The 26,859-nt window shown below is 40.8% G+C and overlaps 1 protein-coding gene across 3 annotated transcripts in view; it reads left to right on the forward strand.

Annotated features, from left to right (window-relative positions):
• Nucleotides 1-10,650: 10,650 nt before the first annotated feature.
• ccnc (cyclin C) overlaps nt 10,651-26,859 on the forward strand; it is a 40,159-nt gene continuing 23,950 nt past the window's right edge. The window contains exons 1-6 of one of the 3 annotated variants that reach the window (XM_048530852.2): nt 10,651-10,878; nt 14,389-14,495; nt 16,386-16,470; nt 23,372-23,441; nt 24,857-24,908; nt 26,571-26,626. In XM_048530852.2, the coding sequence (XP_048386809.1) occupies nt 10,847-10,878; nt 14,389-14,495; nt 16,386-16,470; nt 23,372-23,441; nt 24,857-24,908; nt 26,571-26,626 (402 nt within the window). In that variant the 5' untranslated portion in view covers nt 10,651-10,846. Of the gene's footprint in view, nt 10,879-11,120; nt 11,250-14,388; nt 14,496-16,385; nt 16,471-16,825; nt 16,929-23,371; nt 23,442-24,856; nt 24,909-26,570; nt 26,627-26,859 lie in introns of those variants that run through there. The other 2 variants (XM_048530853.2, XM_048530854.2) reach the window with 2 other exon arrangements.

Consider the following 26,859-nt stretch of genomic DNA (forward strand, 5'->3'; position numbering starts at 1 on the left):
TTCTATTTCTAGTTCAAATAGCTTCAAGCACGTTCAAGTAGTGTCAGCAGTGGTACAAATTGAGATTATTGGTGCATTCCCCGTGCAGACAGCCTAAAAGCCCTCCACTTCTTCCTCTCCCGCAGACCCGACCAGTCCCCCTCCACCGACGCCCTCATCCGCTTAACTAAACTTGTCCTTACCCTGAACTTCTCCTTCAACTCCTCCCACTTCCTACAGACTAAGGGGGTGGCCATGGGAACCCGTATGGGCCCAAGCTATGCCTGCCTCTTCATGGACTATGTGGAACAGACCCTCTTCCATAGCTACACTGGCCCCATCCCCCACCTCTTCCTCCGTTACATCGATGACTGTATTGGCACCACCTCGTGCTTGCACAAGGAGCTTGAACAGTTCATTAACTTTACTAGCACCTTTCATCCTAACCTCAAGTTCACCTGGACCATCTCTGATACCTCTCTCTCCTTCCTGGACCTCTCTGACTCTACCTCTGGTAACCACTTGGAAACTGATATCTATTTCAAGCCCACCAATTCCCACAGCTACCTAGACTACACCTCCTCTCATCCAGCTTCCTGCAAGAATGTGATCCTCTACTCCCAATTCCTCCACCTCTGTCGCATCTGCTCCAAAAATGGGGGGTTCCACTCTCAAATATGCCAGATGTCCTCTTATTTCAAGGACCACAACACTCTTCAGTGGTCAAAAATGCTCGCAACTGCCATTCTTGCGTTTCCCACACCTGTGCCCTCAGAACCCCTCCCCCAACAAAAACAAAGACAGAATATCCCTTGTCCTCACATATCAACGCACTAAACTCCACTGCTTCTGCCACCTGCAATCTGACCCCACAACCAAGGACATATTTCCCTTCCCACCCCTATCTGCCTTCTGTAAGGACCGTTCTCTCTGCAACTCCCCTGTCTGCTCCATACTCCCCACTAGGTCCACCACCGCCGGCACCTTTCTCTGCAACTGCAGGAAGTGCTACACCTGCCCCTACACTTCCCCCATCATCTCCATCCAAGGAACCAAAAAAACCTTGCACATCAGACAGAGGTTCACCTGCACATCCACCAGTATGGTTTACTGCATCCGCTGCTCCCGATGTGGCCTCCTCCTACATCGGTGAGATCAAGTGGAGGCTCGGAGATCACTTTGTAGAGCACCTGCGCTCTGTTCACAACAAACAACAACACCTTCCAGTCGCAAACCTTTTCAACAACCCCTCCCACTCCCTGGGTGACATGTCCATCCTGGGCTTCCTCCAGTGTCACAGTGACGCCAGCCAGAAACTGGAGGAGCAGCACCTCATATTCCACCTTGGGAGCTTACAACCCAATGGTTCAATGTGGACTTTAACAGTTTCAAAGTCTCCCCAACCCCGGCCTCATCCCATGACCAACCCTCCCTCTCATCCCCGCCTCCTTGACCTAACACAACCTGTCCATCTTTTCTCCCACCTATCCACTCCCACCTCACTGACAAATCCCCACCACTGCCTACCCGCAAACACCTATCACCATCCAACCTCACTTCCCTAACTGTTCACTGGAGAAGTACCAGACGATTGGAGGGTAGCAAATGTCATTCCCTTGTTCAAAAAAGGAAATAGGGATAATCCTGGAAATTACAGTCTTACTTTTGTGGTGGGAAAATTATTGGAGAGGGTTCTGAGAGATGGTATTTTTGATAATTTGGAAAAGCACAGTTTGATTAGAAATAATCAGCATGGCTATGTGAGGGGGCAGGTCATGCCTCACAAGCCTTATAGAATTCTTTGAAAATGTGACAAAACACATTGATGAAAGTAGAGCAGTAGATGTGGTGTATATGGATTTTAGCAAGGAATTCAATAAGGTTCCACATGGAGAAGGTAAATTCAGAAGTAAGAAGGCATGGGGTTCAGGGAAATTTGTCTGTATGAATACAAAACTGACTGTCCAATAAAAGACAAAGGGTGGTAGTAGATGGAAAGTATTCAGCCTGGAGCTCGATGACCAGTGGTGTTCTGCAGGGATCTGTTCTGGGACCTCTACTCTTTGTGATCTTTATAAGTGACTTGGATGAGGAAGTCGAAGGGTGGGTTAGTAAATTTGCAAATGACACAAAGGTTGGAGGAGTTGTGGATGGCGTGGAGGGCTGTTGTAGGTTGCAAAGGGGCATTGACAGGATGCAGAGCTGAGCAAAGAAGTGGCAAATGGAATTCAACCCAGAAAACTGTGAAGTGATTCATTTTGGAAGGTCAAATTTGAATACAGAATACAGGGTTAATGGCAGGATTCTCGGCAGTGTGGAGGAACAGAGCGATCTTGGAGTTCATGTCCATAGATCCCTCAAAGTTGCCACCCAAGTTGATTGGGTTGCAAAGAAGGCGTATGGTGTGTTGGATTTCATTGGCAGGGGAATGAAGTTTAAGAGCCATGAGGTTATGCTTTAGCTGTATAAAACTCTGGTTAGACCACATTTGGAATATTGTGTTCAGTTCTGGTCACCTAATTATAGGAAATAATTGTAGAAAGCTTTAGAGAGGGATTATAGGAAATAATTATAGGGAGCTTTAGAGAGGGTGCAGAGGAGATTTACCAGGATGCTGTCTGGACTGGAGGGCAGGTATTATGAGGAAACGTTGAGGGAGCTAGGGCTTTTTTCATTAGAACGAAGAAGGATGCGAGACGTCTTGATAGAGGTTTATAAGATGATGAAAGGCCTAGAAAGAGTGGATAGTCAGAGACTTTTCCCCATGGCGGAAATGCCTATTATGAGGGGACATAATTTTAAGGTGATTGGAGGAAAGTATAAGGGAGATGTCGAAGGTAGGTTCTTCACACAGAGAGCAGTGGGCGTGTGGAATCTGCTGCCGGCTGTGGTAGTGGAATCAGATACTTTTGAGACTTTTAAGCAACTCTTGAATAGGCACATGGAGGATAGTAAAATGTAGGGCATGCAGGGTAGATTGATCTAAGGAGGATAATAGGTTGGTACAACATTGTGGGCCAAACGGCCTGTACTGTGTTGTACTGTTCTATGTTCAATGGAACTGGAGGTATACAAAATCTTGAGGAGGATAGGTCGGGTTGATAGGAATAAACCTTTACCCTTAGTGGAGGTGTCAATTAATAGGGAGCATAGATTTAAGGCAAGGTCTGGAGGTTTAGAGGAATTCAAGGAGAAATATATTCACCCAGTGGTTGCTGGGTAATTTGAACCATCATAGCATCCCACAGTCCAAAGATGTGCAGGTTAGGTGGATTTGCCATGCTAAATTGCCCATAGTGTCCAGGGATGTTTAGGTTAGGTGAGTTAGGCAGGGGTTGCAGAATGAGTCAGGGTGGGATGCTCTTCAGAAGGGCAGTGTGGACTTGTTGGGCTGAATGGCCTGTTTACACACTGTAGGGATTCTATGATAACCCCAACTTTCCTCTCTCTATTTATTTCTGAGCTCCCTTCTCGCTCCCCCTTTTCTGAGAAAGGGTCCTGACCAACTTTCCAGCTCTGCTGATGCTACATGGTCCTCTATGTTTCTCCAGCTCCACACAATGTTATCTCCAACATCAGCATCAGCAGTTCTTACTATCTCTGAGGTTATTGGTGTGATCTTTTAACCATTATGGAAATTTGGTCACAAGGAGCTCAAAGTCAAGAATAACATATTCAGCAGTGTAGTGTCATAATGAGGTCAGCCAGGTGGATCTCATAGAATATGAGTTCCCTGATTGGTGCTGTTAGCCTGGTCCAATCAAGGAGCCCTGACTGACAGGTATAAACAGGACTGTAAGAGTTTCTGTTTACTTGGAGAGCTGGCCCCGAGGAAGCCAGACCAGTGTCAAAAACTTTCCAAGTAGCAAATGTGGATGCCTTGAGTCACCTCCATTGGCAGATACACCACCAGTTGTTCTGCCACTGAAAGAGTCCATTCTGGTTTTAAACTTTCTGGACACCCTTCTAGTCACTGCTGACAATATCAGACAGTGGACACAAAATGGTCTGGTCCTGGCCAAACTAAAACAGCTGACATTGATGGGAGAAACAAAAGGGCCATCACAACCAGGATTGCAACCTTTCTGGATATGGTAAGACCAGATCACTGTAGAAGATGGAGTGTAATTGTGGGGAGCAATAATAATTATTCCAAGCGAAGGTTGCCACCAGCTACTGGCTGAACTGTATCAGGGTCATCCAGGTGTGTCCATGATGAAGATGTTAGCGAGAACTTATATGTGGTGGCCAGGATTGGATAAAGACATAGCTGCATTTCTGGGCCAGGGCCCAGAGTGGCAACGAGGATAAAAATCACCACCAGCAGCTCCCCCACATTCGATGAAATGGCCAGGCTAACCCTGCACTTGGTTATGTATCAATTATGCCAGTCCATTCATGGGCTCAACATTCTTAGTCATTGTGGATGCCCACTCAAAATGGCATCAAACATGAGGATAACGATTGAAAAGCTGTGAGGCTCTTTTGCAATATATGGATTCCTGGATGTGTCAGTCACAGACAACAGGCCATCATTTACCAGCAGGGAATTTGAGCATTTCCTCAAGTCAAATGGCATTCAGCATGCAAGGACAGGTCCATACCATCCATTGTCCATTAGTCTGGCAAAAAGAACAGTCCAAACTTTGAGGATAGGCTTAAAGAAACAGCCTACAGCTTCACTCAATCCCAAATTGTCCCGGTTCCTATTTGATTATCCGACTACTCATCCTGCAACTAGAAGGATAGCTCCGACAGAGTTGCTGATGAGGAGAAGACTCCACACCAGGTTAAATCTGATCTTCCTGAATTTGGGAGAGGGCTGGGGGAATGGCACGAGGAACGTCAATGCCAGACACAAGACTCTTCTAAGTGAGAAAGACAGTTTGCTTCAGGGATGAAGTTTGGTGCCAGAGCCACAAAAATGGCCCTGCACGGGTAAGAGGCATGGCCGATGCAAAGATAGGTTTTGTGACATACAAAGCTTGGGTATGTGAAGTGATCCTAAACAAGCACGTGGAGCACATGAAAGCAGCAAACTTGCAAACATGGCAGGAGCAAAACACACCACTCCATCTAGCGTCGAAGAAACCTCAGAGTCTGAGATGGACGCAACAGATGTCACAACTTAAATGCCCTAACCGCCTGAACAAGATGATTTCACCCAAGGTGATCCGGGTGGAAGAAGCAGGTGACAGTCCAGTGCAGGTCACCCGTATGAGAGGCAAAGTCGGAGGAACCAGGCCTAGTGCAAGAATGCCTCTGGGAGAGCTATAAGAAAAAGAACAGGCCTATATCCCCAGACTTCAAGTGGGAAGGATGTAGTGATTATAATGAGGTCAGCCAGGTGGACATCATAGAATATGACTTCTCTCATTGGGGCTGTTAACTTGGTCCAATCAGGGAGCCCCGGCTGACAGATATAAACAGGAATGTCAGAGGTTCTGAGATAACAAGGTGTAGAGCTGGGTGAACACAGTAGGCCAAGCAACATCAGAGGAGCAGGAAAGCTGATATTTTGGGCCTAGACCATCTAGGTCTGAAATGTCAGCTTTCCTGCTCCTCTAATGCTGCTTGGCCTGCGGTGTTCATCCAGCTCTACACCTTGTTATCTCAGATTCTCCAGCATCTGTAGTTCCTACTATCTCTCACTAATATAAACCCAATTAATAAGAAGCAATAAATTATAACTTAATCTCCTCAAGTTAGCACAGACTGTTTTCTGGAATATTGTATTGTCCCCGCTGTCTTCACAAACATCATTTTTCCATTAATTCTGCTGTCAGGGATGTTTTATTTCTATAATTTCTTCAATGAGGATTTTGAGCTAAAATATTGTGGTATCTGTGGTTAATTAGATGGGCTTTCTCTGGGAGCTGAACAGTACTAACACTGGCAGATGGTAGTTATCTCTCTCTTTCAGATGACAGTTGGCTCTCTCTGATTTTCCGAATGCCCTTGTCTTACATACCCGTCATGTCAATCAAATGCTTACAATATGATTTGTTTCAAGTTGTCAACACCATCAGTTTTTAAATTCAATTGGCTTTGAATTGCTGAGTTTGGTTTTAAATTAATTGGCCAAATTCAAACTTGTTGTCATAACATCAAAACAAGACTGCTGCTTTGCCTGCCACCTGTAATTTTTTTTGATACACTTGTTTCACTTTTTGAGGCTCTCTGTACTAGCGACCTCAGTTGCTACTCAGAGACATACTTTTAAAAATATTTCTAAGTACAGACAAAGCACGAATATTTTAAAGAAACCATATATTTTAGCTTTTTGCTTTCCACTTCACAATTACCCTTCCCAACTTCTATGCTGCAGGGAAGCATAAAAAATCGTGAGGCAAATAGGGAAAATGAAAAGATAGTACATTGATTGTGTGTCAGTGTAAAACATCTTCTCGGGAACAGTGACCATAACATGATGCAATTTAACATTCCATTTAACAGTGAGAAATCTGGGTCAGAACCAATTGTGATAAACATAAGTAAGCATAATTACTTAGGACAGAGGACAGAATTAGCTGGAGTGGATGAGTAAGGGAATTTAGCAGAAAAGATGGGAGAGAAACAATAGCAGGAATTTATGAAAATAATTCATGACTCATAAGAAAGATATATGCCAGTAAGGAAGAATGATTATGGGAAAGGGACAAGTTAGCCATGTTAAATAGATAAGTCAACAATAAAGTAAAATATGCAATGAGGCAAAGATTAGAGTTAAACCAGAGGTTTGAGAAGGTTTTAAACTAACAGAAAAAATTGAGTTAAAAGGGAGAAAATAATCTTGAAGGTAAACTCGCATTTACCATCAAAATGGACAGCAACAGCATCTTTAAATATACAAAATGGAAGAGAAACACCGAAGTGAAGATAGGCCCTTTAGAGAATGAGGCTGGGGAAATAATAATGGTAACTAGGACGTGGCAAAGGAGTTGATTAAATACTTTGCACAGTTTCATAGTAGAAGACATTAATACCATTACAAAATTACTAAATAATCACGGAGAAAAAGTGAGAGAGGAAATAAATACAATAACAATCACTGGAGAAAAAAGGGAAACTAATGAGGCTTAAAGCTAATACCTGTGGGTTGCATTCTAGGATATTATAAGAAGTGTCAACAGAGATGGTGGATGCACTGGTAATAATCTTTTGAGAATCTTTAGATTCTGCAAAAGTCCCAGACAATTGGATAACTACCAATGTAACACCTTTATTCAAAAAGGTTGGTGAGGGAGCCAAAAAAACAAGTAATTATAAGACCATAAACTAAAGGAGCAGAGTTAGGATACTCCGCCCATTGAGTCTGCTCCAAAGTTCAATCATAGCAGGTATGTTTCTCAACTCCATTCTCCTGCCTTCTCCCTGTAAGCCCCAAACCCCTGACTAATCAAGAACCCATCTCCATCTTAAAGACACTCAATGACTTGCCCCTCACAGTCCATTGCAGCATTCAGTTCCACAGATTACCAATCCTCTGAGAAATTTCTCATCATCTCAGTTCTAAAGTGTCATCTCTTCATTCTAAAGTTGTACCCTTGAGTCCTAGTCTCTCGTACTACTGGAAACATCTTCTCCATGTCCACTCTGTCCAGGCCTCTCAGTATTCTTTCAGCTCCCCCCTTCAACCTTGTCAACTCCATCGGCGACACACCCAAAATCCTCAAATGCTCATCATATGACAAGTCCTTCACCTCCAGGATCATTCTTGTAAACCTCGTTTGGAGCCCCTCCAAAGCCAGAACATCCAGTCTTAGATAAGGGGCCTAAACTGCTCACAATATTCCAAATGTTATCTGACTGGAGCCTAATATAGCTTCACCAGTACAGCTAGCCCTCTTGAAATGAACAACATTAAAGTTGCTGGAAAAGCCCAGCTGGTCTGGCAGCATCTGTGAAGGAAAAAAATAGAGTAAGCGTCTCAGGTCTGGTAACCCTTCCTCGGACCCTTCCTCTTGAAATGAATACTAACATGGTATTTGCCTTCCTAATGGCCAAATGAACCTGCATGTTAACTTTAAAAGAATCCTGATCTAGGACTCCCGAGTTCCTTTGTGCTTCAGATTACCGAAGCCCTTCTTTATTTATAAAATAGTTTATGCCTCTTTTCTTTTTACCAAAGTGCATGGTCTCACACTTTTCCACATTGTATTCCAGCTACCACTTCTTTGTGTACTCTTCTAGTCTGTCCTTCTCCCCACTTCCCCAACACTAACTGTTCCTCCATCTTTGTGTCATTTTCAAACAATAGCAGCAATGGTCGTAGATCATTCATTGAGATCACTCATGGATAACCTGAATTATTGTCCTCACACTGACCCCGAAGGAACTCTACTAGTTTCAGGCTGCCATCCTGAAAATGATACACTTATCCCCACTCTCTGCCTTCTGCCAGTCAGTTAATCCTCTGTCCATGCCAGTACCTTGCCCCTTATACCATGGGCACTTGTCTTATTTATCAGCCTACTGCATGGCACCTTGTCAAATGCTTTCTGGAAGTCCAGATAGATAATGTTCACTTTCCCTCCATTGTCTAACTTGTCTATTACCTCCTCAAAGAATTTTAAGAAACGTATCAGGCATGACCACCCCTTGATGAGGTTATGCAGACTCGGCAATATTATACCTTGCACTTCCAAGCACTCTGTAACCATATCCTTAATATAGGTCTCTAAAACCTTACCAATAACTGAGGTCAAGTGAACCAGCCGATAATTTCTTGTTTTCTACCTCTATCCCTTCTCTGTGACCGTCCCTGACTCCAGTGATTCCTAAAAGATCATCACCAATTCCATCACAATATTCTCAGCTATCTCCTTCAGAACTCTGGGGTGTAATCCATCTGGTCCAGGTGATTTATCAACCTTCAGATCTTTCAGCTTCCCCAGAACCTCTTTAGTAATGGCCGCTACACTCACTTCTGTCCTGTTTTGAAGTTCTGCTATGTTACTGGTTATCCCCACTGAAGACTGATGTGTAGTACCTGTTCAGTTTTTCTGCCATTTCATTGTTTCTCATTACTACTTCTCCAGCCTCGTCTTCCAGCAATCCAATGTCCACTCATCGTTCTCTCTGACATTTTATATAGCTAAAAGAACTATTTTAATCTTTTTTAAGTCACTAGCTAGCTTACCCTCACATTTCAAGTTCTCCATCCTTATTGCTCTTTTGGTTGTCATCTGTAGGATTTTTTTAAAGGCTTCCCAATTCTCTAGCCTGCCACTAGTCTTCACGACGTTGTCTTTTGCTTTTATGTTGTCCCTAACTTCCCTTGTCAACCATGGTTGTCTTGTCCTCCCTTTAGCATGTTTTTTCGTCCTTGGAGATGAATTTCTACTGTGCCTCATGAATTACCCCCAGAAGCTCATTGCTGTTCCACTGTCTTCCCTGTTATGCTCCCCTTCCATTCAACTCTGGCCAGATCCTCTCTCATGTCTTTGTAGTTACCTTTCTACAGTCATAATACCATTATATCTGATTCCAGCTTCTCCCTTTCAATCTGCATTGTATCGTACTATGGTCACTGCCCATTGGGGTTTCTTCATCTTAAGCTCTCTAATCAAGTCTCCTTATTACACATCATCAAATCCAGCCCTACCATAAGCAGTTTCAAAAAACGTCTTGTAGACATTCCACAAATTCCTTTCCTTGGGATCAGCAAACAAGCTGATTTTCCTAGTCCACATGCATATTGAAGTACTCATAGTTATTCTAACACTGCCTTTCTACATGCCTTTTCAATCTCCTGATTTATTTTCTGCCCATGTCCTGACTACTAATGGGAGAGCCAAGGATTGGGAGCATGAAATTGCTTTCCCAGTCTTTCCCCCTGCCCATAACACCCATGGTTTCTTTGCATCTGTTTTACATTTGTGTAGGGATAGTTTTATAATAGTAGAGTTATTTGTTGGCAATCTACACTACAATCTATTTTATGTGGAATAAGTAATGATTCTTGCTAAGTGTTTAACCTAGTCCATGCTTTCTGTCAACCTGGATCTAAGACAGGTAAATTTGAGAATTTTGCTGAGTTTAAATATAGACTTTAACTTTGTGATGATTCTGGGAATATCAGGACCTGATTTCAAGCACACTACCCCAGTGAGTTATGACAATGTAGCAGGAACATTTAAAATATTAAGATCACTCTACCGTCTGAAGGGAGTTCCAAGTATAATTGTGTCTACAGAGACTAGTGAGAGGCAGGAATAATTTCCACCTGTACTTCAAAAGGATCGCATACCACCTGAGATGTATACCTTCATGTTGTAGTAGGGGTCAGAGACTCATTCTTTTAACTATTTTGAAAACAAATTGGAAAATTCAAGAGGAAACACAGTACAGACATAACAAGGTGTAGCTGGATGAACACAGCGGGCCAAGCAGCAACAGAGGAGCAGGAAAGGTGACGTTTCAGGTCTAGACCCTTCTTCAGTTTCTACTATCTCTCACCACAGTACAGACATGTATGTTTATGTGTTTATTTTAAAAATCATAAAAATTCTTATTCTTCTTATCAAACCATTTAGTATTCTACAGTCTTTTTTAAAAAAAATGAAATCTTCTGTGTTTAATCATATAATAAAGCTGTTTTCTCGAGTGTTGAGGAACTGACAGCGAGTAGAGTTTTTGGACTCATCTGCAGCTGCTTTGACTCGCCCGGAAGACTTTTATTGGGAACTTGTAGCGTGAACTCGGATTCCTTGACGGAATGATTTAGGTGTTACATAAGGCCTAAAAGGCCGAAATGAAGATTTAGGATTTGCATTTTACATACACTCGGGGAGTGAAAAAACATTGGAAGAAGAAAGATTAGCGAAGCCCAGCGAGACGCGGCCGGGGTTTTGGTTGAGAGGAGATGGCGGGGAATTTCTGGCAGAGCTCGCACTAGTGAGTGTTTGATCTTTAGGCTGAGGCCTAAACACCAACAGAAAAAGTAGATTCTAGAGAATTATTTTCAAAGCCTCTTATTTCAGACGCGCACGTCTTGCTGTCTGCATTATTTCTGTAATTTATTTCGGTGAAGCTGCTGCATTACATTCCGGCCTGTTCTTCTTGTTCCAATCTCTTTTAAATGTGAAAACAGACTTTTTTTGGGCGGGGGGAGGAGAGGCGATGAAGTCATTCGTAGCAAAGAGATAATTAGATTCTTCATGTATCTGTTTCGGAGTGGGGGTGTTGGCTTTTGTTTTGCCTAGGGATAGCAAAGCCAACCTATAATTGCTGTATTTATAAACATCTTCAGAAAATCTAGTGTAAATGTAAGTGAAATATTACCATAACCATCTGATATAATGGGACCGTAGGGCTAAGTGGGAATTCTATAGTGAAAGTCTATAACGTCTTAATGCTGTAATTTTTTCTCAATGATATGATGAGGTTTTATATATTTCTTGCGTTTTTTGACTTCTAACATGTTATTGTCTTCGCGATTTCGTGGCCACGGAAGCTGCTTAAGTATTTGCTTACGTTTAGAGGTGATTCATTTTATGAATGAATGTTTTCAAGAGATGTGATGCATTTTGTGCGAACTGCATAACTGTCGTCAGTCGAGCTGTGTTTTGTATATTTCTACTGTTTCATTGTTTCAATGTGAAAGCTTTTTGCGGTGGCCAAACACGAGGTAGCCATCCACACAAACAACAATTTGCCTACAAAATAGTGTGTCAGCAGCTTTTCTTCCCGACAAGTCTAAAATCCGATGAATAGCTGCCGAACAAAATTTTCACAGCCCATGACTTGAAATCCTCGAGTCTTCATAATATTACCATTTTAAACGTTTCATTATCAGAACAAGTAATCTCTTTATTAGTGCTGCCTGCAAAAATAAACACATTCACACACTTTGGAATACAGATATTAATCTCTAACAATCCCTGACAGATCGTGGCTCTCCAAATGCAGATGTAGTCTGTCAGAATTCTGATTCTGCAGATGCAGGAATAGGCTTGAATTTTAACCTAAAAATTTGGTAAGCAAGTTTTTTGCCATTGGTTGGTTGGAGTCAGTTAGTTTGTTCAAGAGGCTTTTATAAAAGAAAACAAACTGTGAAAAGCTGATCTTTAAATAGTTATTTTCTGGGATGCAAGTGCTGTTGGCATTTATTAACCGTTATTTTTTCTAAAAAAAAATGTATTCATGAGCTCCTCATGAGAAAGTGGTAGTAATCTGTGTCCTAGAACTGCTGCAGGCAATAGAGTCGTCGAGCTGTCCAGCATGGAAACGGGCCCTTTGGTCCAACTTGTCCATGCTGACCAGATATCCTAAATTAATCTGGTTCCATTTGCTGGCATTTGGCCCATATTCCTCTGAACCTCTGTACCCATCCAAATGCCTTTTAAATGTTGTAACTGTACCCACCTCTACCACTTCCTCTGGCATCTCATTCCATGCATACACCACCCTTTGTGTGAAAAGGTTGCCCATTAGGTCCCTTTTAAATTTTTCCCCTCTCACCTTCAACTATGCCCTCCAGTTTTGGATTCCCCTATCCTGGAAAAAAGACCATGGCTATGCACCCTATCCATACCCCTCATGATTTTATAAATCTCTATCAGGTCACCCCTTAGCCTCCGATACTCCAGGAAAATAAGCCCCAGCCTGTTCAGCCTCTCCTTGTAGTTCAATCCTCCAATCCCAGCAACTTTGGAAATGGATCTGGCTTTTGCTCCGAACCCTGGGAAATAATCTCCCCCAATAGATTTTAAAAACAGTATATCTCTGATAGAGAGGGAGATGGTTCCCAGAGGACTCCGGAACTAACTGCCTTCCTCTTCTCTGCCTGATGATCACTTATCCAGTTTCTGCCTGATCCATCTTTAGCTGTGAAGCTGGATAAACACAGCACGTCGGACCACATCGGAGCAGGGAAGTCAACATTTCAGGCTGATGTGGCGTTGGTATACCTGTAGCGCTGTTAGTAAGGGACTGCAGGTTTTTGATCCAGTGACAGTGAAGGAAGATGAAATATTTCTAAGTCAGGATGGTGTGTAGTTGCTGTGGTACTTCCAGGAGTTTGGTTTTCCCTTGCATTTGCTGCCCTTGTTCTTCTTGGAGTAGGTGTGGAAGATGCCGGCAAGGGATATTTGGTGAAGTGCTTTATTTTATAGATCATACATGTGGCTGCCGTTTTGTGTTTAGTGGTGAAGGGAGTGAAAGTTAAGGTCAGGGACAAGGTAGTAACCTCGTGGGCTGCATTGTTTCAGATGGTGTTGAGGTTTAAAATGTTGTTGGGACTAAACTCCTTTGGGTAAGTCAACAGTATTCCATAATTGATAATGGGAACTGCAGATGCTGGAGAATCCAAGATAATAAAGTGTGGAGCTGGATGAACACAGCAGGCCAAGCAGCATCTCAGGAGCACAAAAGCTGACTTTTCGGGCCTCGACTTTATTCCATCATATCCTTGGCTTGTGCTTTGGGTAGTGAGAAGATAAGTTAGCGAGTTTTGAGAAGATTTTGTAGCTCAGGTTGAGGTTCTGGATGTGAGTTTGCTCGCTGAGCTGGAAGGTTCGTTTTCACTATCCACTATCACTAGTATCCTTACATACAGATGAGGAAGGGCACCACTTTGATTGGGACAACACATCCATCCTAGGACAAGCCAAACAGAGACACGCACGAAAATTCCTAGAAGGATGGCATTCCAACCGGAACTCCATCAACAAATACATTGATTTGGAGCCTATCTACCATCCTCTGAGAAAAAGAACAGGAAATGACATCACCAATGCAGGAAATGACATCACCAACCCAAGGAAACCTAAACAGATAAATAAAAAGCGGGACATTAACACCAGCGCTTCACTGGCGGCTCACTGATGTTACCTAGAATGGTGACGAAACATCTGAAAATGAACCTTCCAGCTCAGCAAGCAAACTCACATCCAGAAGATGAGTTCCCTGTCTCAGAATTTCCAGCCTCTGACCTGTTCTTGTAACCATAGTACGTGGCCAGTCTTGTTCAGTTTCTGGTCAATACTAACTCCAGGACACAGGATATGATTTTTGTTGACAGATAATTGAATGATTTTTTACATAATGATGAAAGAGAAGAGCAATTTGTTGTATCCAGAGTCCGTTCTTTTAACGCAGCAAAATAAAGCATGATTACTGCTTCAACTGATGAATGACTGCTTATCAGTTACATTTATTACTTTCTCAAAAGTATTGGAAAAATAGGAGACAAATATTCTCCATCTTATTATATAGGTAAAATGTCTGTGCATGTTATTCGGTATAAATCTGGAAACAGTCTTTGGGGTTTTACGTGATCACCAGTCTGAATCTCTCAAAATTAATTTGTAATATATTGAAACATGTCATTTGCCTACTGTGTAACACACTGGCATCTAACACCGTTTTCAATACTGCACTAAATGGCTGCTTGTTCTGACTCAGTTTACAGTGGATCCTTGATAAGCAAGATGTAATGAAGGAGCGACAGAAAGACTTGAAATTCCTCACAGAAGAAGAATATTGGAAACTACAAATATTTTTTGCAAATGGTAATCCTGTTCGTCAGTCTATGTCCGTTGTTGTTAAATGAGGAGTTTATGTGAGAAAAGCTAGTATAATCCATTTTTCAACAGTAATTTTTTGACTTTAGGAGTGCATTTTTCTAGCTTCACCTGTTGCTAATAATTATCAAGTCTGAATTTGGCAACTTACAAATCCTTAAATTATTGCCACTATATTCTCACCATTATTTCCATATCAATGGAGAAAATATTAAAGCACATCTCTTTATTAACAGTATATTGTTACACTGTATGTTTTAATAGTGATGAAGGGGGTAAATAGGGTGCTATTAAAGTACAGCGTTAAATCTTGGAAATTACAGATGTGAGCGACAGGACACTAATTACAATACTGCAAGAACAAGACACTGCAGATGTTGGAAATCGGCAATAACACAGAAAATACTGAAAATGCAGAAAATGAAATGCAATTATAGAGTTGGAAACAGACCCTTCAGTCCAACTCCTCTGTCGACCAAAAGACTACATAAATCTAGTCTCATTTGGCCCATATCCCTCTTAAACCCTTCTTGTTTATATACCCACCCAGATGCATTTTAAGTATTGGAATTATACCAGCCTCCACCACTTCCGCTGGCATCTTGTTCCATACGTGTGTCACGCTCTACGTTTAAAAAAAAATTTCCCCAAGGTCCCTTTTTTAAATCTTTCCTCTCTCACCTTAAACCTATGCCCTTTTGTTTTGGACACCCCACCCCGGGGAAAAGACCTTGCCTATTCCCCCTCCATGCCCCTAATGATTTTATAATCCTCTAAATTCTCCCCTGAGCCTTCATGGCTCCAGGGAAAATAGCCCCAGTTATAGAGTCATACAGCTTGGAAACAGATCCTTCAGTGCAACCAGTCCATGTCGACCATAATCCCAAACTAAACTAGTCCCACCTGCCTGTGCTTAGCCCATATCCTTTCTTATCCATGTACTTATCCAAATGTCTTTTCAGTATTATAACTGCACCCACATACAGTACTTCCTCTGGAATTTCATTCCTCCACATGTCAGAAAGGAGACACAGGCTGGGAAGAATGCACGAGGGAACAGCTGCGTTCTTTGGCGTTTGCAAGAAATGGATTCTATTCCCACCATTCTTTTTGAATCTCTGATTCAAAATTACAAGTTCCACAATGTACAGTTCTATAATTTTAATTTGAAAAGGGAAAAAGAATGAATGTGTGGGAAAAGTCAAAAGGATAGACCCAAGTAAACTGCCCTTTCAAAAAATTCTTTATTCCATCCGAGGGCTGAATTACCTCCTTTGTGTTGCAGTATCGTATGATTCTAAGTTTTTTTTTTCCCTTCTGAGGCAGCACTGGTTCAAATTATATTACAGTTCCAAGTTCCACAATGCTATTGAGATGTTGACTTCTAATAACTTTGATAGATACATAGCAACACACTTTTTAATGTACATGTACAAAAACAGAAATGAAGAAAAGTCTTTTTTTACACATCAGGGGGGCCCCCCCCCACCCCATTCAGCTGCTCCCTGTAGCTAGAACCCTCAAGCCCTGGCAACGTCTTTGTAAATATATTCTGATCCATTTCACGTTTCACAACATTCTTCCTATAGCAAGGAGACCAGATTTGTATCCTGTATTCCAAAAGTGGCCTAACCAATATCCTGTACAGCCACAATGTGACCTCCCTATACCTATTCTCAATGCACTGACCAATAAAGGCATTGTAACTTCCAAAAAAAATTGTTTTGCATCTTTTGACTACTGGGGCAAATTAGTATCAAGAGCCAGGCTAAGGTCCAGCATTGTATCCTTTTGCAATGTAATGCATTTCTGTACATCGCTAAATGGTGAGCAAATAAAGTAAACATTTCTTCTTATTTCTTCTTGTTTCACCAATAGTGATCCAAGCTCTTGGCGAACACCTCAAATTGAGGCAACAAGTTATTGCAACCGCAACAGTTTACTTCAAGAGATTTTATGCCAGGTAAAGCACTTACTAAATTTTACATTAAACTCCTCTGTCAGTATATGTTATACACAGGTCTCAACCTTTTATCATCATAACCTTTTTGAGACCAGTGATCTTCAGCTCAAGATCACTTTTTGAAATTAAGTCAACTTGGGATCTACTCTGAAAATGTAATAGAATAAACAGTTTATTGCTAGTGTTATATAAATGTAATTATAAACAATTATGTGATTATTGATTTTTCGGGAGGAATGATTGATTTTCCTTTGTCTTTGGTTTTTCTCTAGCATTTTCTTGGGAAGTTTGTGTGTCACCTGAGACTGTACATTATCTGCCAATTCCTTGAAGTCTGGTTAGTAGTTTGAGACCACTAGCCATGCACAGTCCAGTCATGGCACTCTGAGTTGGGTTCCTTGGATTTGTTTGTCATCATCTGGAGGAATGCTGTCTCACAGAGATATGTGCTGTCAAAAGTAAGCACAGGTGATAGAAGTGGCTATTTCCTCTAATTATGAATCCCCAAAAATCACTGTCCCTTTATCTTTCAATTCCAAATCATCTTATATGGTTATTATCTCCACATCAACGCCACTGCTTTGTAAATAAATGCCTAACAGAATTTGGTGTCCAACCCACTCATGTCTGCTTGAAGCACTGGTATGAAGTGGGGGGATCGGGTAGGGAATTGTTTCCCTTTGTGGTGGGAACAGTGACCAAGGGGCAGGAAGTTTCGAGGGGATGAGGGCAAAATGTTTTTCACAGAGGGTGGTGGCAGCCTGGAACTCACTGCCTGTAAGTGTGGTAGAGGCAGAAACTATCGTAACACTTAAGTATTTATATGTATAATTGTGATGCCAAGCCATTCAAAGCTATGGACCAAGAGCTGGATGTTGGGATTAGAGTAGTTAGATGGATGTCTTTGACTGGCACAGACTCGATGGACTGAAGGGTTTTTTTCTGTGCTGTAGATCTGTGACTCTGACATAACATGATGAGTTGTTCCATCATATTTAATTACAGAAATAACTTGTTTAATTCCTCAGATGACCACTTCCAAAGTGCAAAGAAATTTTTCGGGAGGAATGATTGATTTTTCTTTGTTTTTCTCTAGCATTTTCTTGGGAAATATTGCAGTGTTTTTTTAGTTCGGGAGACCACAAGTCTCAGTTCAAATTTTTGCGTTCACTACAAACAAGATCAGTTTATTCTGTTTCAACATCATATCTCGAAGGAATCCAAAGTAAAGCAACCACGCATTTACTGACAGATCACTGCATACTTCATTTCTTATTTTAAGAAAGGTGATAGTATGAGGCATCAGGCCTCAGAATCTTTTGCGGGACCTTCCCTCAACTTGTCCTCCAAACTGATGTGAGGTGGTTAAGTTCACCGTAATCTGGATATGCCATTGTTGGACTGGAGTGGACAAGGTTAGAAGTTGGAAGACACCAGATTATGGTCCAGCAGGTTTATTTGAAATTGCAAGCTTTTGGAGCTTTTACCCTTCAACTGATGAAGGGACAATATTCCGAAAGCATGTGATTTCAAATAAACCTGTTGGATTATAACCTGGTAATGTCTGACTTCTCACCTAGTTCACCATTGGCAGCATCAGATTCACTGAGTAAGGGTTTAAATGTGTAGTGCTTTAGGGTTCTTGTTCAAATTGGGATTATAATTTAACAACTTCCTTTATGTGAGAGAGGCTATAAACTGGAAATGCTTGCTGGTAGACAAAAGAGAAGAATTCAGAATATTTCTGCAAAATGTAACCAAGCCTGCATTTGCACCAAGCATGACTGGTGTACCATCAGTTGTGATGAAGCTGGTTTCACTAGGCTGTTGGTCATGTTGATGGATTCATCAACCTGCAGTGAGAAGCATACACGGTCTTTCGTGTTCTGCAGTAGTTGCAGAAAGACATGTCCAGTCTTGTTACTGTGGAAGTGTCAAATAACGTGCTCTGGCTTGGCAACATTACTTCTTCTTTGTTCTTAATGTCTTTGAGTAAAGAATCAGCAGCCGTGTCCATTGCTTCTTTCATTATTTCACTGCCCGTGAATGATTTCTGGTGTTTTGCTGGAAGGTGGCAAATGCTAAATCATGTTTCTGTGCGGCCTTACCTCTTGCTACTGGTTTGAGGAAACAAAACTATTTGATCCTTCAATGTGGCCTTCAACTCATCAAATTTTCTTTTGTCTGAAGTATGCTGTTCAATGGAAAACAATTCTTGAATTTACTGTGCGTTGTTATGTAGTGTTGTTCCGAGCTTCCCTTTTTATTAATCAATACCCTTTTCATGACATACAAGACTGGAGCAATTCAGCTATGAAGAGAGACCATACAGGCTGAGGTTGCTTTCTGTAGAACACAGAAAACTGAGGGGTGATCTGATTGAGGTACATAAAGATTTTAGGGTCATATAAACGGAGATGGAATTACAAGTTAATCTTCGATAATTGAGTGTGGAAGCCAAGAAACATAAGCTGTTTTTTTTTTAAGTGTTATGCAAAGCTTAATTGAATATATTTTAGTGCAAGGAGCCTGTGAAATACATGAACTGAGGGCTCAGAGACACAGAAGTATGATATCATCAGGTATGTCTGAGACTTGACTGAAAGGTGATAACAAAGTGTGGAGCTGGAGGAACACAGCAGGCTAGGCAGCATCAGAGGAACAGGAAAGCTGATGTTTCAGGTCGAGGCCTTTTCTGAAGAGGGGTCCTGGCCTGAAACATCAGCTTACCTGTTCTTCCAGGTCCACACTTTTTGTTATTTCGAACTCCAGCATCTGCAGTTCTTCTGAATGGTCAACAGGATCGGCAGATCAACTGATCCCTGGCTAGAGGGTGTTCAGACACGACAGAGTGTGGAATAGGGGTTGTCACAATCTTAACAAGGATTCAATTGTAGCAGTGAGGAGGGTTGATATCCTGGAAGGATCATGAAATGAGGTGATTTAAGTAGAAGTGAACAAAACACAGTGGGCCAAAATGTTGGTAGGAATGCAGTATAGGCCTCCAAACAGTTAGGGAGGAATAGAGAATCAAATCTCTGACCAAGTTCAGAGAAATTTAAGAATAATATGACAGCCACAGTAGGGATTTTAATAGCTTTTACTTTAAAACTGTGATAAGTTTGTATGCTAATAACAAAGTTCACAAATTACATTCCGAAGAACTTATTTAGCCAGTACATGGACAGCCCAATGGAGGAGTGGGCAGTTCCAGGTCTGATGTTTGAAAATAAGCCCAGGCAGGTAGAAGGCATATGAATAGGGGGACATTTGGAGGTAGTGACCATAAATTAGATTCAGAATTCTTATGGAAAATCATGAGGATGAACCAGGGATGAAGGTTCTAAGGTGAGAAAGGACTAATTTTACCAAAAGAAGAAGTGGACAGTTATCAGCTTTGATTTAGATAGCATTCGAGGAAGAAATAGTACAAAGACGGCAAGTATGTACCCGTAAAAACAAGAGGTGGGGCCAAAGACCAAAGATACCTGAATGTCAAGGGATATAAAAGGTTAGTATTAAGTGGGGGTGGGGGGGAAGAAGCAGACACAGAAGGTTGCTACAAGCGATAACATGGTGCGAAGCTGGATGAACACAGCAGGCCGAGCAGGAAAGCTTGACGTTTCGGTTCGGGACCCTACAAGAATATGTTTTTTTTAAAAAAAATGTAGGGGAGATTGGAGAAATGAAAATTAGAAAACAGTCTATAAAAAGTATTGGTGGGTAGAATAAAAGAAAACCCAACAATATTTTTTAAACAGAGTTCTATAAAGAGGAAGAAAGCAACTGGGGAAAGAGTAGGACCCATTAAGGACCAAAAAGATGTTGTGTGTGTGGATCCAGAAGACACAGGAACAATCCTCAATGAATACTTTTGTGTCGGTCTTCACATTGGAAAAGAATGATGCAGATTTGACATCAGTGGATGACTGTAAAACATTACAAGAAATTAACTTGAAGTGAGAGGAGGTGTAGCTGATATAGCAGCCTGATAAGTGGATAAATCTGCAGGCTTGGATGACATGTATCCCAAGGTTGTTGAAGAGGCAAGGAAGGAGCTATCAAGAGCCTTGGTGTAATTTTTCAAATCCTCTGTGTCCATAAGGAATGTGTCAGAGGACTGCTAATGATGTTCCATTATTGAAAAGAGGAAGGGAGGGATAGACCAGGGAATTGCAGGTCGGTCAGTCAGTCAGTCTTAATCTCAGTGGTGGGTTAGTTATTAGAATGCTGGGGTACAGAATACGTCTGCACTTGGAGAGGCAAAGATTAATCCGGGATAGTCAGCTTGAATTTGATACGAGAAGGCTATGTTTGATGTGTTTTTTTGGCATAACTGGGAGTATTAATGAGGGTAATATATTCAATGTGGACTTTGAACAGGGCTTTTGATAAGATCCCTTATGGCAGACTGGTTGAGAAAGTATGAAACCTTGGGATCCAAGGCAAAGTGGCAAGTTGGATCCAAAATTGGTTGAGAGGCCACAATTGGAGGGTGATGGTAGAGAGAGGTTTCTGTGACGAGAAGTTGGTTTCCAGTGGGGTTCTGTAGGGCTCTGTTCTGGGGCCTTTGTGTTTGTGTTGTATGTAATGTTTCGGACTTGAACGTAGGGAGTATTGAGAAGTTTGCAGATTGCATGAAAATAGTATGGTGGCAAATAATGAAGGGGATAGCTCTGAGCTGCAGGAGGATAGCAAAAAACTGCTTGAGTACACAGACTTGTGGCCACCAGAATTCAAATGTGCGGTAATGCCCTTTGCATGGCCCAACAAGACAAGGGATCCTGCTATGAAATAGTAGGACTCTGGAAAGTATTTGATAATCCGAGGGGGCCTTGGTGTGTGTATCCACAGATCTTGTGCGGAGTAACTGACTCTTGTGGTCAGGTGTCCCTTGGAAGGCAGGTCTGTCCAGTTACCTTTTATGGGAATTTTACTTAGATTCGGACTGCTTTAGTCGCACCTCTTTGGCTCTGCTGGACATGCCAGCAGCATTACCTCTGGGTGGCCAAATGACATTGTGAGAAAAATCACAAGCCTGCTGTAGATCTGCTTGAATCAGGACACTAAGGTGTCAAAAACCCAAATCACGTATTGAAATAGAGGGTCCCCTGAATAACCCATATCAGTCCAGTTGGGATGTGTCCTGGAGAAACAAATCTTACAGCTGCATTGTGGCAGCAACGTGTGCAAAATGCCTCAGAAATGCCTTTAGAAATTTAGATATTTCAGTGATAGTGAAAGTAGAGGATACAATGTGATACACCATTATCCAGTGCAATGGTGCAAAACCAGTTGAACAGCAGGGACCTAAACATGGTTGAAGTGCAAATTCATATTTACGTCAAAAATTGGCATATGCCAGCATGAGGAACAGAGCCACCCAGATCTACTTAATGAAAAGCACCTGGAATTACTAAGTGCCAAGGTTAAACCAGAGAGGTGGGAATATAAATGTCCAGAAGAGGAAACAAGTCTTGATTTGCCAACTGGAGTAAAAATATGTTGGATGTTCATTTAACAATAAAAAGATTGTGGACATCCTTGCAATAAAAACACCTAAGTGAACTTTGGATAAGAGAAGGATGTTCCAGAGCACCCATGCAGCAGCCCAAACTACAATGCTGGATGTTCCTGAAGATGATAATCCTGAGGACAAACTTGAGACTCCTCCACCAGACGATGAATCCCATCAAGAGCCCTCTCATCCATTCAAAAGCATTATCTGATGTCTGGCCCCTGCCCCCAGACATCATGTTTTTGATTAATTAATTCATGCCAGAGAAACAGTAAACAAGAGAAGTAATCAGGATTGCAGGACACTTGGTTTGAGCCTTGTGGATAGTACTTTTTGAGTAACAGAAAGAACCCCTGAAAAGTGACCCCAGGGTCAGTGATGGAAAGACAAACAGATGCAAGAGGACAAAATAAAAAGAACACTGGAGCACAGATATGATGGGCAATCAAAAAAAAATCAAGTTTCAGATAGACTGTTATTCTACAAACATAACAGAAGCCTTTTGGCACGGCAAATTATGGTGAGGCTGGCCATAATGTTATCCCCCATCTCAGTGGAAGAGTTTGAGAAAATGTTCATTACAGAAGTTTTTAATACTGTATTAGACAACTATGATGATTGGTTAGTGAGTGGATTCTGATTGTTAGAGGCAGTGTTGAGAAGAATGCACCAGCATTGAGGAGAACTCATCAAGAGTGGCATTGAAGGCAATTCTGCATAACAATGCCTCTGTTTAGTAGAGCCCACTTGCCAACTAATCAGTGCCTCTCCTCGACGACTCTAAATACTCCTTCCTTTTTCACTTGTACTGTTAACTTCTTATTTGTGACTCTGAATTTTTTTTCTATGCTGGGAAACCAAATGCAGGTAGGGAAACTGCTGTGTGGAAGTTGCCTTTTTAGAGCCTTCTGCGCTCCATCCAGTACCATAACTTTTCCTCTGCACATTCCTCACCTCTCGTTACATTTTACGAAAGGGTTTTCCTTGTGTCACCGCTGATTATTTCTTAATCGCCTTATTTTGTGCTCTGTCATTATTGATTCTTCAGTCATTAGTAACAGTTTCTCATTACTTCCATTTTAAGCCGTTTTATGATTTTAAATACTTCTATCAAATTTCCTCCTGTAAGTTGAGACCCTTAGCTTTGACACTACATTTGCGTAAGTGTAATTCCTCATCCCTGAAGTAGTTCTTGAAAGTCTGTCCTGCGCCTTCTCAAAGCCATTTGTGCTTCCTAAAATCGGGTGCCCAGAATTAGTTGCAGTATGTTGCGTTGATATGTACGGATTTATCAATGGAAAGTTGAATTGTCCATTATTACTTGGAGCAAATATTTTTGCATTAATGAATAAGCTGTTTTTGTAACCTTTTTTATCATTTCAGATATTCGCTGAAAAGTATAGATCCAGTACTGATGGCTCCAACTTGTGTATTTTTAGCATCAAAAGTAGAGGTATTTTCAAATAATTTATTGTTAATCCGGTTTCTGATTATAGACACTCAAATAATAGAGCCTCAGCACCTCAAGTACTAGGTTTGGAATATGATATTGTTCTAACAGATTAAGTGTACAATTTTTTTAGAAAATTCATGAGGGAATACTTAACCCAGAAGTAACTATAAAGCACTAATTTGTATAGGCTTTAACTTGGAGTCAACACTGACGTGTTTTCTAATAACTCTGTATCCTGTGGAGCAGTTACTACATTCTGTTTGTGGTTTTGGGTAGTGATTCTAGTCCTTTTATGGGACAAGTGACCTGCAGGGTCCCTAAAAATATTTAATGTTGTCAAGTGACGTTTTCAACAATATTATTTGAACTCTGGGGGGACAAAAGGACAAGAGATAAGAATCAAAAGTACTGCAGACAACACACCAAAACCTAAAAGGATTCTTGACAGCTAGTTCTAATTTAGTGCCAGATGCTAGTTACATCATGGATTGTCAATGTTGAATGATAAGTTATGTTAGCGAGTTTTGAGAAGATTTGTAGCTCAGGTTGATGTTCTGGATGTGAGTTTGCTCGCTGAGCTGGAAGGTTCGTTTTCAAACATTTCATCACCGTTCTAGGTAACACCATCAGTGAGCTGGTGTTATGTCCCGCTTTCTATTTATTACAGAATAATAAATAGAAAGTGGGACATAACACGAGTGCTTCAGCGGAGGCTCACTGATGATGTTACCTGGAATGGTGACGAAATGTCTGAAAACGAACCTTCCAGCTCAGCGAGCAAACTCACATCCCTAAGTTATGTTAATTAGTGGAATCGTTGCAAATAGGGGCATCTCTGATTTGTTTGTTTGAAATGGAATTTACTTTGAGAATCATAGGACCTAAAAAGATATTCTGGAATTTTATCAAAGGTTCTATTGATTTTCTGCTTTGGAAGATTACGAGAAATCTAGAACGATGAACAAGCCGATCTTGTTTCATTAAAGTAGATTGCATGGTTTAGTGGTTTCTTTATTTATATTTTTGTACCTGTTTGTAGGATTTCTTTTCTGGAAACAACAGAGAATACCTGATTATAATGTTGTTTTGGCATTTGGCATTCACTGAAAAAAATTAACATGCCTGATTTACTGCAAACATTTGAGCCATTTTCTATATATAACAGAATATTCTTGCACTGAGCTGTAGCTACCACTGATAAATATAGGGAGTTTCTATTATAGAGGAAGTATTGGTCATTCATGTTCTGTAAATTTATGCTGTTCAAATTACTGATTTAGTTCAATTAATGAACACAGTGGAATGTTTAGCCTGTATGTTTGTAACTAATTGTTGAAGTATGGAATGTAAACTAAAGATTCAATTAAATTTATTGCCATTTTAAAATTATTTTAAACTGCCTTTCATCCATTTAGGAATTTGGTGTTGTCTCAAACACACGTTTAATTTCAGCTTCAACTTCCGTGTGTGAGTACAAAGGTTTTTTTAATACCTTTCAGAGCTAAAAGTTTTGATTTCATCATTATACCGTTAATAGGAGATTTGCAACACATAGAATAAGTGCATGAACAACAACTGTGAGAAATCTGTTTCGGTATAGACGGATGTGAGGACAACCACTTTAGGCCTAAAAAGAAAAAGGGCATTTTCTAAATGCTGAAAAGCTATACACTGAAGATTGAGTCTTGCAGATCCATGTATGTGGATCTGTAAAATGTTATGAACAGAAATAGAATGTAATCAGAAAGGCCAAATGAAGATAGGCCTTTGTACCCAGAAGACAAGAATACAGAGGAGTACAAGTCATGCTTCAACTATACAGACCCCCTGTTTTACCGAATCAGACTATTGAGAGTGAATGGGTGTGCCAAACCTTTAGGAAGGATATTTGTGTCTTCAGAGGGTTCAAGATGACACCAGGACTCCTGGATATAGTTGGAGGTATTTGGTAGACAAGGGTTGTACTTCCTGGAATTTAGAAGTTGAGTTATTTGATTTTTACTTACTTGAAAATTGAGGGGAAAAAAAATTCAGGTAGGTGGAGAGAAACTGTTTCCACTGGGACTCTCGGCACAAAATGCACAACCTAAAAATTACACTGAAATTATGAGACACCTATATACATAAGTAGGAGTTTGGAGCTTTTTCACAAATAATAGTTCATGCTAGATCAATTTAATGTTCTGATTGACAGATTTTTGTTAACGAAAGCTTCCTGCATTGTGTATAAATTCTTGGTTAGAGTCAGTTTTGTTGCATGCAAAAGAATCACATAACTTGTGAACACTAATCACAAATGTGCACTGGAGACTTCTTCACAAGTGGAATAATTGTAGTGATTAATGATTTCAGTTATGTTTTTGTTCAATTTGTATATGATTGTTATCAATTTCCTAATAAATATTCGCCTCAAAAATGTAACTTCAAATTCTTTCCTGTAACACTGCACATTGTCATCACTGCATTTAAACATTTATCAAAACAGACAAGTATATAGTGTATGATGTGGCAGCTTTTTGGAAGTGTTGCTTTATGTATTTATTTGGAGGGCCTTTGGCGTATTGGTTTGTGCATCAACTTGAATCAGCTTGTGCATGGACACTTACCTATCACTGACAATTTTTTTGAAGCCAGCCATGTTGAGAGCATATAACAAGTTTTGTGCATTTTTAAGCTGTTAGTAGTAAGTGGTAAAATAGCTATAGCTATTATTTTGGAAATTGTTTTTAAACACGTTTGCACACTAACTTTCAATTTTATGTGATGCACGTTAGTTCTTAATTTGGCTTGTTAATGTTACTTGATTGCATAATATGAATATTTGAAGACTTAGCATGTCAGCTGTGGCCCAGTGAAGTAAGCTGTTAAGTTTCAAGTGCTACAGTTGAGGGGAAAATTAGTGCAAGGGATGTCAAAGGTTTTTTGTTTTCTGGGAAGCGTAATTTCATGTTATTGGATCCCATAGGGTTGGTGGAGGCGGGGGAAGTTTCCTGGTTAACCCTTCTTTCAAGCATTGTCATTTGTGAATAGAGAAAGAATTGAGAACATGCCTGCTGCATATAGTATATATAAATCTGTTGGACTTTTTTTGTTAATTTTAAATTAATCACCTTCTCTTTTACAACATAGTAAAAACCAGGTTTTCTTATGCATTTCCTAAGGAATTCCCTTACAGAATGAACCATGTAAGTAGCAAAGTTTATTTTTTTAATAGCTTGTAATTGCTCACTGTAATCTTTCTCATTCTGTGATACGAGCTCAATGAAACTGATCTCGTCAAAGCTTTTCTTTATCTGTTGTCACTTTGAATTGGGGCTGACTGTTGAAATGGTGATTCATTTTGGGTGGGGTTTTAACATGTCTACAATATTGTAAGAGCTTGTCACATGCCATTCATGTTTCACAGTGCAGCGAATGG

This window comes from Stegostoma tigrinum, chromosome 4 (assembly GCF_030684315.1).
Source record: "Stegostoma tigrinum isolate sSteTig4 chromosome 4, sSteTig4.hap1, whole genome shotgun sequence".
NCBI classification, from domain to species: domain Eukaryota; kingdom Metazoa; phylum Chordata; class Chondrichthyes; order Orectolobiformes; family Stegostomatidae; genus Stegostoma; species Stegostoma tigrinum.